The 13,363-nt window shown below is 42.3% G+C and overlaps 1 protein-coding gene across 2 annotated transcripts in view; it reads right to left on the bottom strand.

Annotated features, from left to right (window-relative positions):
* rftn2 (raftlin family member 2) overlaps positions 1-11,960 on the bottom strand; it is a 33,322-nt gene extending 21,362 nt beyond the window's left edge. The window contains exon 1 of one of the 2 annotated variants that reach the window (XM_050048206.1): positions 11,520-11,960. In XM_050048206.1, the coding sequence (XP_049904163.1) occupies positions 11,520-11,658 (139 nt within the window). In that variant the 5' untranslated portion in view covers positions 11,659-11,960. The remainder of the gene's footprint in view (positions 1-11,519) is intronic. The other variant, XM_050048208.1, reaches the window with a different exon arrangement.
* Positions 11,961-13,363: the final 1,403 nt, after the last annotated feature.

Genomic DNA, 13,363 nt, shown 5'->3' on the forward strand with positions numbered 1-13,363 from the left:
TCCTGCCAGGATTGNTGAGTATGGAGCGGTGCCTCGCCTCTTTATTTCTCGGCATTCGCTGGACCCTGTCGACGCCTGGCTGGTACCTGTCGTCGGCCCGACAGGTACCAGCGTTAAAACGTTAATCCGCATCTACTGGCAATGGGAAGGAGTCTATGGCCTTTTTTAGCAGGTTTACCTGTGTTTACCTGCACTCATTTTGGTGTAAAAGGGGTGTAAGAGAGTCAACAAGAGCAGTGAAGTCGCAGCTCGACAGATAAACAATAAGCTGACTCTTAAATCAACCAACCATGTGATGATTAGAGATTATTACAGATGATTAGTGAAGGCATTTAACTCACTAATGGGACCCTCTCAGATCATTAACTCGTTAGCCACATTACAGCGATCAAGACTCCTCTGAAGTCACAAACTGAACTCAAAGCTAATCGATCACAGAGTGCGAGGCTGTCAGGTCTGTATAGTGTTGCCCTGCCCTTCAACTCTCCTCTAAATTTAATAAAATAAAATACTGACTTTAATCTGAAATAATCCAGGGTGGGCGATTAGATTCCCAGATTAAACAGAGATTACAGAAAACTGCACTCATCCCTGGAGTGCTGGCAGGCAGATTCCCATTTACAATCAGGACAGTGAATCGATGTGTCGGCGGTTCAAACTACATCTAAACAAATCAGTCACTATCTCTCAGAGTGGAAGAAGGTTGCAACTCATCCCACATTTCCTTCAACCGTCTTCAGCTCCGTTCATCCAACCAGCGATAAATACACGTCACCTCAGGTTAAGCCATGTCTCCACCCGCAAATCCCTCTGTATCGTCCCATTTGTTCATCTAGTCCTGACCTGCCATCGCTGCGCACCCTTCGCATCATCCTCTTATCTTTGATTCCATTCATAGTCCACTTCAAGTCTTTGCATGACACCGTTTCGTGTGTGGGGAAGAGGAAGACTGTGAGAAAGGCTGCCAGCCTCGGGCTTCAGGATTCATACAGGAAGTCATTTGCTGAAGGAGGAAACACTGGATTCTTGTTGTCTTAATATAAGAAAGAGACACAAGGTTCCATCAACAAAATGGTTTCAAGTTTCAATAAAAGTCAAAAAACATTTGTTCAACCGAAATGAACCTTTCATTTTCATTCCTTTAAGGCTCATTCTGACTGATAATAATATAAATTCTGTAACACTGTGCGTGCGTGGTTTGTCGTCAGCTGCAGGGGAAAGGCGTCGGGGGGTGGCTCATGAGAGTAGCGCCAGGTGAGTTGATTGACACACCTCCTGCTGCTTTGTTCTGATTACATCGGTCTCTTTTTCATGCAGTAGTGTGCTGGCCCTTGGAGGACTGCTGCCCAGACCAAGGAGAGGGACTCCGCCTGAGTTTTTGGTTTAAAACTGAGTGGACTGAGAGACATGGGCAGGAGGAGCTGGGCGGCCACAGGTACATGTCGAGGACTGATTTTGTTGTTGTGTGCTGGGCAGTAGTCAATAAAAGAATCTGTGCGTCTGTGCTGGGGAGCTCGGCTTCACCGTGAAACCGCAATATTTTCTAAGACGGTTATCGTACCATGAAAATCTCACACCACTGCAACCCTGGTGGCAAATCTGAGGGAATTCCCTCAGGATGTTCTTGAGATATCGAGTTCACGAGGATAAGACGGACTAACCGTAACATTGGCTGTCTGGATAACCTGTATCACAAAGCTCTATCATGAAAAATGTAGCCTGAAGTTCCTTTTTCTACACTGGTGCCATGTTGTGAGACAGCCTTCTGCTACACACCAAGTCTTTCAACAGGAGAGGGGCTTACAGAAGTCAGGTTAGGACTTTTAATAATGAAATTTGCAATGGTATTGTTATTTTAGTCGTCCTTGTTGTATGATGCAGGTGTTCTTTCTTTATTTCCTTAAATTGTAGTGATGAGTTTTTTAATTTCAGGATTGTGTGTTTAGTTTTTATATCGAATGTCTTATGCTTTTTTATGTTTTCTTTGTCTTCTAACATCTTGGGACCAAGTTGGAAATAACCTTAACATGTTTTGGTGTCTTTATCTTGACATCCATAAATAAAACCAATCAATAGACAACATATAAGCAAAAAAAGGAACATTAAAAACCCCAAAGATGCAAAAACACAAGCAGCTTAATCACAACACCTGCATTATTTAACGAAGTGTACTGACACTGGTGTGGGTGTGACTTTTTCAACTGGACGACCTCAGAGGCCGTTTACTGGACGGAGCTGTAACAGTGACGAACACAATGAGCAGTTTGCAATAAAAGGATCAATACCTATATGACGACCTCTTCAGAGTCCACATGATTTCTCTCTCACACACACGCACGTGCCCGGCTCTCAGTAATGAGCTCACTGCTCAGTATCAGCCATTAGGTGCTTTGATGTGCTGCCTCTGGCTCCAGACCTCCACGTCCACTCTCCTCTCAGACGGGAGTAAAAACGAGGCCAAGCTAACTGGGAGCTCTGCAGCTACTGGGCACAGTGATGGGAGATACACTGGGGGGATGATGGAGTGTGTGAGAGACACAGATAGGAGGTGTGTGACAGTGAGTCTGTGTGTGTCCCAGAAACGTTTCGTCGTTTGAAGGAGGCCAGAGAAGGGGGAGTGGAGCAGGGATGATTCTTTTACAGGAATCCTGGTTAATATAAACTTCGATCAGCGTCGCTGCAGAGTCTTTAAATAAATCTGGTGTTTTCTGTTTAAAAGGGTGGTGCAGGTGGTGCAGGTGGTGGAACCTGCCTGAACATAAACCATTACAGAAAAGCAGTTCAACAAGATATGCAACAAGATGTATAAAGCTTTCCAGAGTGTGAGGCATCTGTTGGCCAGGTGCTCGCCGGGAATGGCATGTACTGACAGATGTGTTATTTTAGAGGCATTCAGAGACACTGACTCTTCACACCTCCTCCTCCTCCTCTGTTAACAAACTCAAACAGGCAGATTAAAGCACCACAAAAGACACTACGAGGAATTTATTGAGCTTGTATGTTGTGTTAACCTGTGTGCCCCGTGTTCACACTCACAGTAAGTAAAGAACCCACGGTCAGTTTTATCAAATTTCAAGTTTATCAAACAAGACGACTGCATCAGCATGTTGACAAAACAGAGAGGTACGACTTTGTGCAATTTTATTATGAACTGTAATTTAAGATGTGCAGCTGCAGGCGCCTGAAGACACAGAGTAAGTGCAGTTTTGCCACAACATAAACGTAAAATACAACTCCAATAATATTAAAGACTCAGTGTTGTCAGATTTCAGGGTATTTATTGGCATCTAGCAGTGAGGACTGCAGATTGCAACCAGCTGGAACTTCTGGTAAGAATTCCTTCAGTGTTCATTGTTTAGGAGGTTTTTACCAGGAGCTAAATTATCAGCAGAGGTCTCCTCCTTCTCTCCAAAAAAGAAAAACCCCAGACCTGATGATTTAAACTGGTAAAACACTAAATACAGCAGTTTCAGGTTAAAAAAAAATATCAGTGTTTTTCTGCCACTCTCAGCGCAGATGGGCTGCTTATTACGGTGGCAGACATGAAAACACCTAGCCCTATCTGGAGCCAGCGTTTGGTTTGTCCATTCTGGGCTACTGTAGAAACATGGTGGTGCAACATGGCGATCTCTGTAGATGAGGACCTGCTCCCTATGTAGATATAAATGTCTCATTTTAAGGTAACAAAAACACAACAATTCTTAATTTCAGCTGATTATACACTAAATAGAACATACTTATCTTATCATATTCCATTGCTGCCAAATTAATCCCCCAAATTCGACACACTGGAGCTTTAGAATAAGCTCACAACAGTTAGTAACGGATTCTTTTGACAGCTGCTGTAGTGGCAAACTTAATTTTAATTCCACAGCCACTCAAAGTTGTTAGCAGAAGGCACAATAATTGGTCTTGACTCGTATGCACCGTGTATTTCTACTCCTTACTCACGAAATCAAAGAAGAGCCAGGTCGTTGTCTTGACCGTTTATTTTCCACGTTGCTGTACATCCAGGTTACATTTTTATCCACAAATTCTGAGCTTCTCTCAGTCGTAAAAACATGAAAACATTAACCATGGGTGTTCCACATTATGCATTTCCAAAGCCTGTTACATAACGGTAACGTGACAATAACTTAACGGTGACATGACGGTCAAAAAACCCTTTTACACCGTACCTCGCACTGCTGCTAACACACTCAAACCTCTATATTGCCTTTTGTGCAATGAAGAGCATGCACAGCGCATAGTTCAGGTATTACAAGAATAATGGGTAACCGGATGTTTAACATAAAAGACTAATGCCATGCAGGGGCTTACATAAACAGAACAAGCAATAATAGCAACGATCCACATTCATAAAGTATAAAAACACGCTATAAACCAACCAACTAAATTGTACAATCTTAAGTCAACACTGGCTCCTACAGCAGCCATGCTGGAAATCAAACTGTAGAAGTGCTCAAACTGCAAGACAACCAAGCCAGATTACTGATCTTCAAGGTGATTAAATTAGCACAGAGATGGGGCGTCAGTGGCTTAGTGGTAGAGCAGGCGCCCCATGTACAAGGCTGTTGCCGCAGCGGCCCGGGTTTGACCCCAGCCTTTGGCCTCTTGCTGCATGTCATTCCCTCTCTCTCCCCCCCTCAATTAAAGACAAAAACTGCCCAAAAAGATATCTTTAAAAAAAAAAAAAAAAAATCAGCATAGAGACCTCAAACTGCAGGTCACATGACAGCCAATGTAGCACAAAGTTGGCCCAAATCTAAAATTAGGCACAGGTGACAAATTCAGGGCTAAAATCAGCTAATCGTTTTTAAGGTGCTGCTGCAAACAAGACTTTAGATTAGTCTGGTAACGCCTGGACGTTTCATCACACAGGCAGTTGCTTAAAGGGACAGTTCACGCCAAAATTAAAAACACATAGTTTTCCTCTTCCCTGTAGAGCTGTTTATCAGTGTAGATAGTTCTGGTGTGAGCTGCAGAGTGTTGCAGATATGGGCCGTAGAGATGTCTGACTTCTCTCCAGTATAACAGAACTAGATGACACTCAGCTTGTGGAGCTCAAAACTCAACATCAGTGTCTCTTTACAGAAATCATGACCTGGTTACTCAAGATAATCCACAGACCACAGATCACTGTGCAGAAGGAAGCGTGCATCTACTGCTAGCTCACGTAGCACCACTGAGCTAGCTGACGTTACAGCTCAGCCGAGGACGCTGCCATTAATGTTTACATCTCGTGCTGTCAAGGACTCGAGCCTCTCGTCCATGAGTAGATGCACGCTTCCTTCTGCTCAGTGATACAGTTGGCTGCTGTAGTTTGAAAGAAAATAGTTCCTACATGAAACTGCTCACAACAAGGTCTGTGGATTATCTTGAGTAACCAGGTCATGATTTCTGTAAAGAGACACTGATGATGAGTTTTGAGCTCCACAAGCTGAGTGTCATCTAGTTCTGTTATACTGGAGAGAAGTCAGACATCTCTACGGCCCATATCTGCAACACTCTGCAGCTCATAGCAAAACTATCTACACTGATAAACAGCTCTACAGGGAAGAATAATAATATGCAGTATTGATTTAGGGGCGAACTGTCCCTTTAACAATTCCTGTGTTTTTTTTAAACAGTGTTGATTAAATCATTCCAGGAAACTTTAGCACCTTTGTTTGGAGCTCTTCAATCATTGGGTATTTTCATTCTGTCCCTGGCTCGGCTCCATCTGGGAGGTGAGAACAGCTCGAGCGAATTTGGGAGCACATCAAATGTCCTCTCTGTCATGGAGAGACGCCTGCAGAGCCTCGTTTGGAGTGAGGATACAGTCCAGTTTGAAGCCAGCACATTTTGGCTTTTTGTGGATTTCAGCTCTCAGTTGGCGAGAAGAGACGTCACTGACTGAACCGAACACGCCAATTTTCTTTTTACTAAATCATAAAAATGAGGCGATTAACACAGGTTTTACTCAAGCAAACAGTTTAAAGTCTTGTAAAAGCAGAAAGAAATGCCAGCCATCACCAGACCGCACATGATTACTAGAGATTGGAATCGGTTTCTGTTTAGCTCTGCCAGTTACAGAGCGTTCGCACTTTGAGGGAGACGAACACTCGCACATTTAAACTCAATCCAGGAACACAGAAAGCCTCCACATTAAACCTGCATTTATTCCATTAACTCACATTTAATGTGCTGGATTATCTTTTATTTTGCTCATAAGAAGCAACTTTGGTGATTAAATCCCACCAGATACAGCTGTGCACCTATAAAGTATTCAGCTTCAACGACTGGAGCCACATGTTGAAATATTTGGGGATGTAAATGACCAAATTCAGGCCACTGAGCGCTGGTCTGATCAACTGCAGGTGAAAAAGTCTCAAGTTTGTAAAGCATGTCTGGAACAGAAGGATCCCCCTAAACACAGCTGCACACAGTCAATCTGCCAAATAACTTGGATAAAATTTTTACCCAGCAGCCACTGCAGTTTTCTCCTCCAGCTGTGCGACTGAGCACAAACACACATATCTTTAGCAGCGTGTGATCACAAAGAGAAGCGCCTGAGATTCACTCAGATCACTGGTGTTTGTTTAAGGTGGATGTAGACACAATCTGTGACTCACACACACACACACACACACACACACACACACACACACACACACACACACACACACACACACACACTGTCTGAAGCACTGTATTTATAAGTCTGTGTGAGAGCAGAACTCATGACTCCCGCTGATGACAGCCACAAAGAATCAGACCACTTCAAAACAAATTCCCCCAAAACACAGCCCCATGCAGCAGAGGAGCATTCACCAGGGATGTTAATCATTAACCGTTAACCTACAGGAAGAATTTTGACAACGCCACGATGCTGCTCCTGGGAGACGAGCACCCCTGAACAAGTTAATGACCCAGAGGCAGAGGTGAACATCTGTATCAGAGCAGTCAGGTCAACGTCTGCCTGGTTAGCTCGAGCTAACAGAAGAGAGCAGAAAGCGACACTCAGCACCAACACAAGTGAAAAACTACTACCTGTGATGATAATTAGATTTTCTCAGATTTTTACTAATAACATTTTTTTGAGTTTTTGAGGTCAAAATTTTCTGTTTTTCTTTAGATTAAAACTCTTGAGTTGAGTCAGGCGTGATGGCCAACAGACCTTTTTCACAGCAGATATTTTGACTTGTAATAGGAGGAAATGCAAAGGTGAAACTGTTAATATTAACGAAGGCTCAGTTCCATTAAGTGTCACAGTGAGCTGGTACGCACAATGTCAGGACCTCCTCTTAAGGCGCTGACACACCAAGGTGACAGTTGGCCGTAAGTTAACGTTGGGCCATTGTCACTGCGGTGACCCTTGTCGGCCATGGTCAATTCAGCATGTTGAGTTGGCGTTGGCCACGACCATCTGTGAATGAAATCACTCTGATTGGCAGTTGAGCTCGGCGCAGAGGGAGTGAGACCAAAACAAACTTGTTCCATAAGGTCAGATTATTTTTCTTTATCCATTGAGCTCTTTATTGAAAATGTTTCCTGAAAGTTTGTGTTATTGTTCATTGGTGCACGCTAAACATACTTTATTCTTTCAACATTGGATTTTGTCGTTAACGTGCCAACTAGCTAGCTAGCAAGCTAGTCTTCCTGTTTACCTGCTGTTATGGAGAGTTATTTCCTCTCATGCAGGCGCAGAACGGACATGCTGGTTGGTCGTGAGCCGTAGCCTTCGCGATGCGTTCATGTGCAACTTTTTGGCTGAGACATCAGGCGACACAGCAGGGGGCCTTCGTTGTGTCAGGGCCTTAATCTGACGTCTTCAGATATAGTCACCAGCAAAGGATTTTGACGCCAGCCAACAACATTACTTGTGTGTCACTCTTATGTAAACTTCTTTACTTGAAGTTAGATGAAGTCCATCTGCATCCAGGATCTCACCAAACAAATGTCAGGGAGCATATAAACAGTCTGAGCTGCTGGTTGTCGGCCATGTTTGTTTGGGTACAAGAACACACAACAACTAGTGTTTCTGCAGAATTGGCAGGTTTGTGTTGTCTCATGTTTTTACTCTGTCGTACGGTTTCTGCTCCTTCCAGGCTGACAAACAGAATCTGTGCAAGTTGGTGGAAAAAATCTTTGTGTTTTTGCAGGTTTCAGATAATGCTCAGGTTTGTCCCAGATGTTAGTCCTCTATGGTTTCGTTGGTCTGACAAAAACAAGACATTTAAAGACATCACCACAGACTCTGGACAGTTGTGGTGACAGTTGTTCACTATTTTCTGACGTTTTATAAAAGCTTATTAATAGTAACAATAATGAAAGCCATCGTTAGAGGTGAGTCTACATGATCTGATCTCATGCAGACAGGACTCCACGCAGGACAATCCTGAAGTCATTACTTTCCTTCCCTGACCCCCCTAATTTGGAGAGCAGCACTTTCCTCCATGATTCATTATCATGCCGGCCTGCTGTTTACATGCTCGGCTCCCATTCAGAACTTAATCACCATTTCCTTCCAAATAGGTCACAGTCACAACAGCCAGTCTGAGGACCAGATGAAGGGATTATCCCCGAAAAAATGGCAACTGCACAGCAGGTGGGGTTCTCTCTGCAGCTTTCTGCATGCCTAACACATGGGAAGGGTTGTGTGTGTCCATGTGTGTGTGCCAAGGGAAGAAGAAGAAGGGTCGCTAGTGAAGGCAGGAAAAAACCTTGTGTGACCTATTTCTAGATAGGCTGAAGCAGCGGCTCTGTTGCTAGGAAAAGTCTGGATGCTGTAATGTTGCACAGACGCAGTTTAAAGGAGATTTAAAATGAAAGTGAGTTAAATCTTCAGACATTAACAGACACTTTACAGGTAAATACAAACGCTGTGTGAAAAATAAAATCATAATATGTTCAGATTAAACGACCATAAACAGGATGTCAGCTATTTATGGGGCCAAATAAACAAAGAGGAGTGTTTTAGCCAAAGGACGGAACAAGTAGGGGCATTTTTAAAATGATAATCACCATGTTAATGATTGCTAAGCGAGCACTGAGGGCACGGTCACACATGCCTGAAATTAACAGTGGAGAATATATATCACTTCCATTCAATGCCAGTGAAAGGCAAATAAAACATTCACTTACAGCCTCAACTAATAGCACAGAATTATGTGTGGAGGAGTAAGTGTGTCGTGTAATCAACTGATATTGTTTGATACTGGCCATGAAAAATACAAAGTGTCCCACACAGAGCTGCAGCCTGGCTGGCAGTGAGTTGGCAGACAGGCGGCAGCTCTGAGCAGCTCTCACAACTATTCTCTCTTCCTGCACATTATTCTTTAGATACCTGCAAATTCACAGTTTTGTTCGCAATAAATTAGCATGTTGACACGCCTCTCTATGCTTTTCTGTGACGACAGCTATGATGTCATGTATTTACAATCAAAGTCAAACCTTTTCTTCAACCTCTCTGAATCCTGTGAGGGCTCTTTGGGAGGAGGAGATCTCTGGGGAGCTTTGGGGGAGTATTCTTGAACGTGTGCATACCTCATCTGTCTACGCCAGACATGCGTTGATTCATGTAAAATTCACTGCGTAGCTAATGGACTGTGATTTTCAATACTTTGTCAGAGGTAACTGGGACACTTATCAAGCCTATAATGCCATTACGGCTCTGTTTGGTATCCCTCAGTTTCCGTTGCCTAGGCTTGGAGCAGATCTTGTAGCTTTTGTGACATTACTGGCGGCGTCTCATATTAACGAGATGGGAATCACCGACACCGCCTCCCACACTTGTGGATAAAAGAGATTCTCAGTAATTTACAGCTTGATAAAACAAAAAGCATCAAATCTTCACACTGGAGGAGAAACCAGTGAATGTTTTAGTGTTTCAGAATGAAGAATGAAACAAAACATTAATCAGTGGACAAACTATTCAACAGTTCATTTTGTCATCGACATATTGAGTAATTAACTCATCATCATTTTAGGTCAAATAAACTGTAAGAAAAGAGAAAAGTTCCCAACTAGGTCACATCCTTAAACTGCACCAGTTGAAACAAAATATCAATATTTACTGAGGTGTTGATGTAACCAAGCAAAACATCAAATCCTCACATTTGAAAGAGTGAAAAGTTGAGGATTAATTTTCTGTTGATACACGGTTCAACAAATCAATATGTATCTCCTTTTAAACACATTTAAACAGAGAAGCAAAGAGAACTATACGACACGGCAGTTTGGTCGCTGTATTTCTTGTCAGCATGAAAACACAAAGTCATTTTCCTATTTTGATGCTAACAAACAACAAAAAAACAAGATTTGAATTCATTCTTTTCTCCACAATTCAATTAGGGCTCCAACTAACTGCTATATTCATTGTTGCCTGATTATTTTCTCGAATAATCGATCAGTTGTTTGGTCAATGAAATGTTAGAAAATGGTGAAAAATGTTCCAGAGTCTAAGACGACATCCTCAAACTTCTTGTTTTGTCCCTAACCCAAAGACTCTCAGCCACAGAGGAGCAAATAAACCAGAAAATAATCACATTTAAGGAGCTGGAAGTCAATCACTCAAGCTCAAACCAGCTAATCGATTATCAGATTAGTTGGCGACTAATTTAACGACGACTAATCGATTAAGCAGCTTTTGATTGAGTGAGACCATTGAATGGAATCAGTCAGGCTACAGACCTGTCTCTTTAATCTGCTTTTAATGTGGTGTAACATTACATTCATTTATTTATTTACTTTCTTTTTATTCTACGGACTTTAATCATCATATCTATGAGTTTGATCTGTTTTGTTTGGTTTGCCTTTTTTATATTTTATTGTCTTACTGTTATAATTTTTAGTCTTGCAAAACTTTCCATTCAGTTGTTTGTGTTCTCCTTTAAATCATGACCTGTGTCACTCTAATGTTGCCATGTGGAGCACTTTGGGCTGCATGTTTGTATGACAGGCGCTGTATAAATAAAGTTGGGTTAAACTGGGAGACACTACAGGTGAAAACAGTTTTTCATGCACAGGTCAAGTTTGTTTCTTGTCATCTTTCAGACTTGTGTAAAGAAAAAGTCAAATATTAAGGTGTTTAATATAGTTCAGATTTCTGTTCTGGAGATAAATGCAAAAAGTGCAGATTTAATTACGTGATGCTTCATTTTCATATTTAATCACAACAATTCAGATATATTGCAAGACAAAAGGTAACTGTTTTATGTAAGTCAGGAAGTGGACAAGTGTCATGGTGATTACTCAACAGTTCATTCACTTGTGCGTAAATGAGTGATTTAAATGATTAATCGATGATCAGAGGTGCTGCAGACTGATCTTCTGTTCACTGTCTAATCAGCTCATCACCTATTGTTTCAGCACTGATGCAAACATCACTTTTTCTGTATCCAGGTGAGATCTGGTGTTAGTTTGAACCATGAAAGGAAATAAAAATAGTTTTATCATAAGCAGAAATATATTGATTAATTGATTTAGGTAGAAACGTGGTGTTATGCTGGATGATCTGATGGATAACAGTTTCCTACCTTCCAGGCTGAAGTCCAGCAGCACATACTCGTACACAGTCTCAGTCTTAGTCTCCACCTGTGGTCTCTTTAAGGTGGAGTAGATCTTCCCGGGGCTGCTGTCCTCCGGGTCTTCCAGTTTCCGTAAGCCGCAGCCCATGGCCTCTGAGGCGGGGAGCAGCCGCTCACAGAGCGCGGCGGGAGCACCGGAGACACACACACACACACACACTTACACACACACTCAGCTTCTCTTCAGGCTTCAACTTTAACGGGACCGCTCCATCACCTCCTGCTCCGTCCTCCCCGTTACTCCCTCTGAGAGCTCACACACAGATGAGCAGGATGAACCGGAGCACCGGAGACGCGCCGGTTACCGGACACAGGACACAGTGTTTTAACGTGGACCAAGCGTCCCGCTGATGTGGCCGCAGGTCTGAAGCGTGGAGAGGAGGAGCCGCTGTCTCTGGAAAAAAAAAAAAAAAGTTTCCTCCACAATCAAGCCCCCGAAATAAGACAACTTCCGGTGACTGTTTCAAAATAAGATACTGGAATAAACTGAAGGAAAACATTTAGATTAAGAATAACATTTTTATTTGTTGTTTTGTTTGTTTGTTTTCTTGAGCTTTTGTTTATTGTAGTATTGTCAGGTCCAAAACCAAAAGTATACTCAGAACATTCCTCTGTTGGGTACTCAGTGTTATCCAGAACATTTTCCCAGTGGTGTAAAGTAACTAAGTAATGATACTCTGTTACTGTAGCTCCTTGAGTATTTTATGGAGTATCTGAACTTTGCTTGACTTCTTTATATTTCTGTCAGCTTCCACTTTCACTGCTACATTTTCCCTGAGCATCTTAGTGACTACAAAATAAGGAAGGAAGGGAGGGAGGAAGGGAGGAAGGGAGGAAGGCACGGACAGACGACTGAAGCAATGAGAGTGAAGGAAAAACTGGATTTTAATTTTTTAAATCCTTTATTTATTTAGTTTTAACTTATTTTTTCCAAATACAATTTTTTTGCCACAGCGAATCACCTGCCTCCATCTAACCCTATCCTCTGCATCCTCTTCTCTCACAACTGTACTTAAGTATCAAAATTAATTTTATGATATTAAACACCGGCGGCATGGTGGTGCAGTGGTTAGCAATGTCACCTCACAGCAAGAGGGTTCCTGGTTCAATGCCAGGAGGGAGCCCTTCCTCCCACAGTCCAAAGACATGCAGGTTAATTGGTGACTCTAAATTGTCCGCAAAGACATGCAGGTTAATTGGTGACTCTAAATTGTCCGTAGGTGTGAATGTGAGTGCGAATGGTTTTCTGTCTCTATGTGTCAGCCCTGTGATAGTCTGGTGACCTGTCCACCCAGTGTCAGCTGGGATAGGCTCCACCCCCCTGTGACCCCCAACAGGATAAGTGGTTACGAAAATGGATGGATGGATATTAAACACAAGTATTGAAAGTAACAGTACAAGTAAATCCTTGTAATAAAATAGAAAGCAGTTCAAATTTTGAGACTTATTAAGTTTATTTCAGCTCCTATTTTCAAACTTCCTTGAAGCTGTAATTGGGGCCATGTGTAATCATTCCCACCTCCCTCTACAACACCCCTGTCAAGTGAAAGTACTCATACAGAACGGCTCCACTGACAGTGTTCTAACTTATATTACTGTAGAATATCATATTCTAACTAACAAATAGCCTCCATGTGAGGTCATTCTAATGAAGAATAAATAGGGAGTGCTGCACTGAGTCAAGAAACTAGGTGATGGTGATGGTTTAAAGTCAGGTGACTGTCCAGCTTCCCTCCGTTATGTAGACGTCCATGGTATTATCATTATAATAACCTGAAACTAAGAATCTACAT

The sequence above is a fragment of the Epinephelus moara genome, chromosome 7 (assembly GCF_006386435.1).
Source record: "Epinephelus moara isolate mb chromosome 7, YSFRI_EMoa_1.0, whole genome shotgun sequence".
In the NCBI taxonomy this organism is placed as follows: Eukaryota; Metazoa; Chordata; class Actinopteri; order Perciformes; family Serranidae; genus Epinephelus; species Epinephelus moara.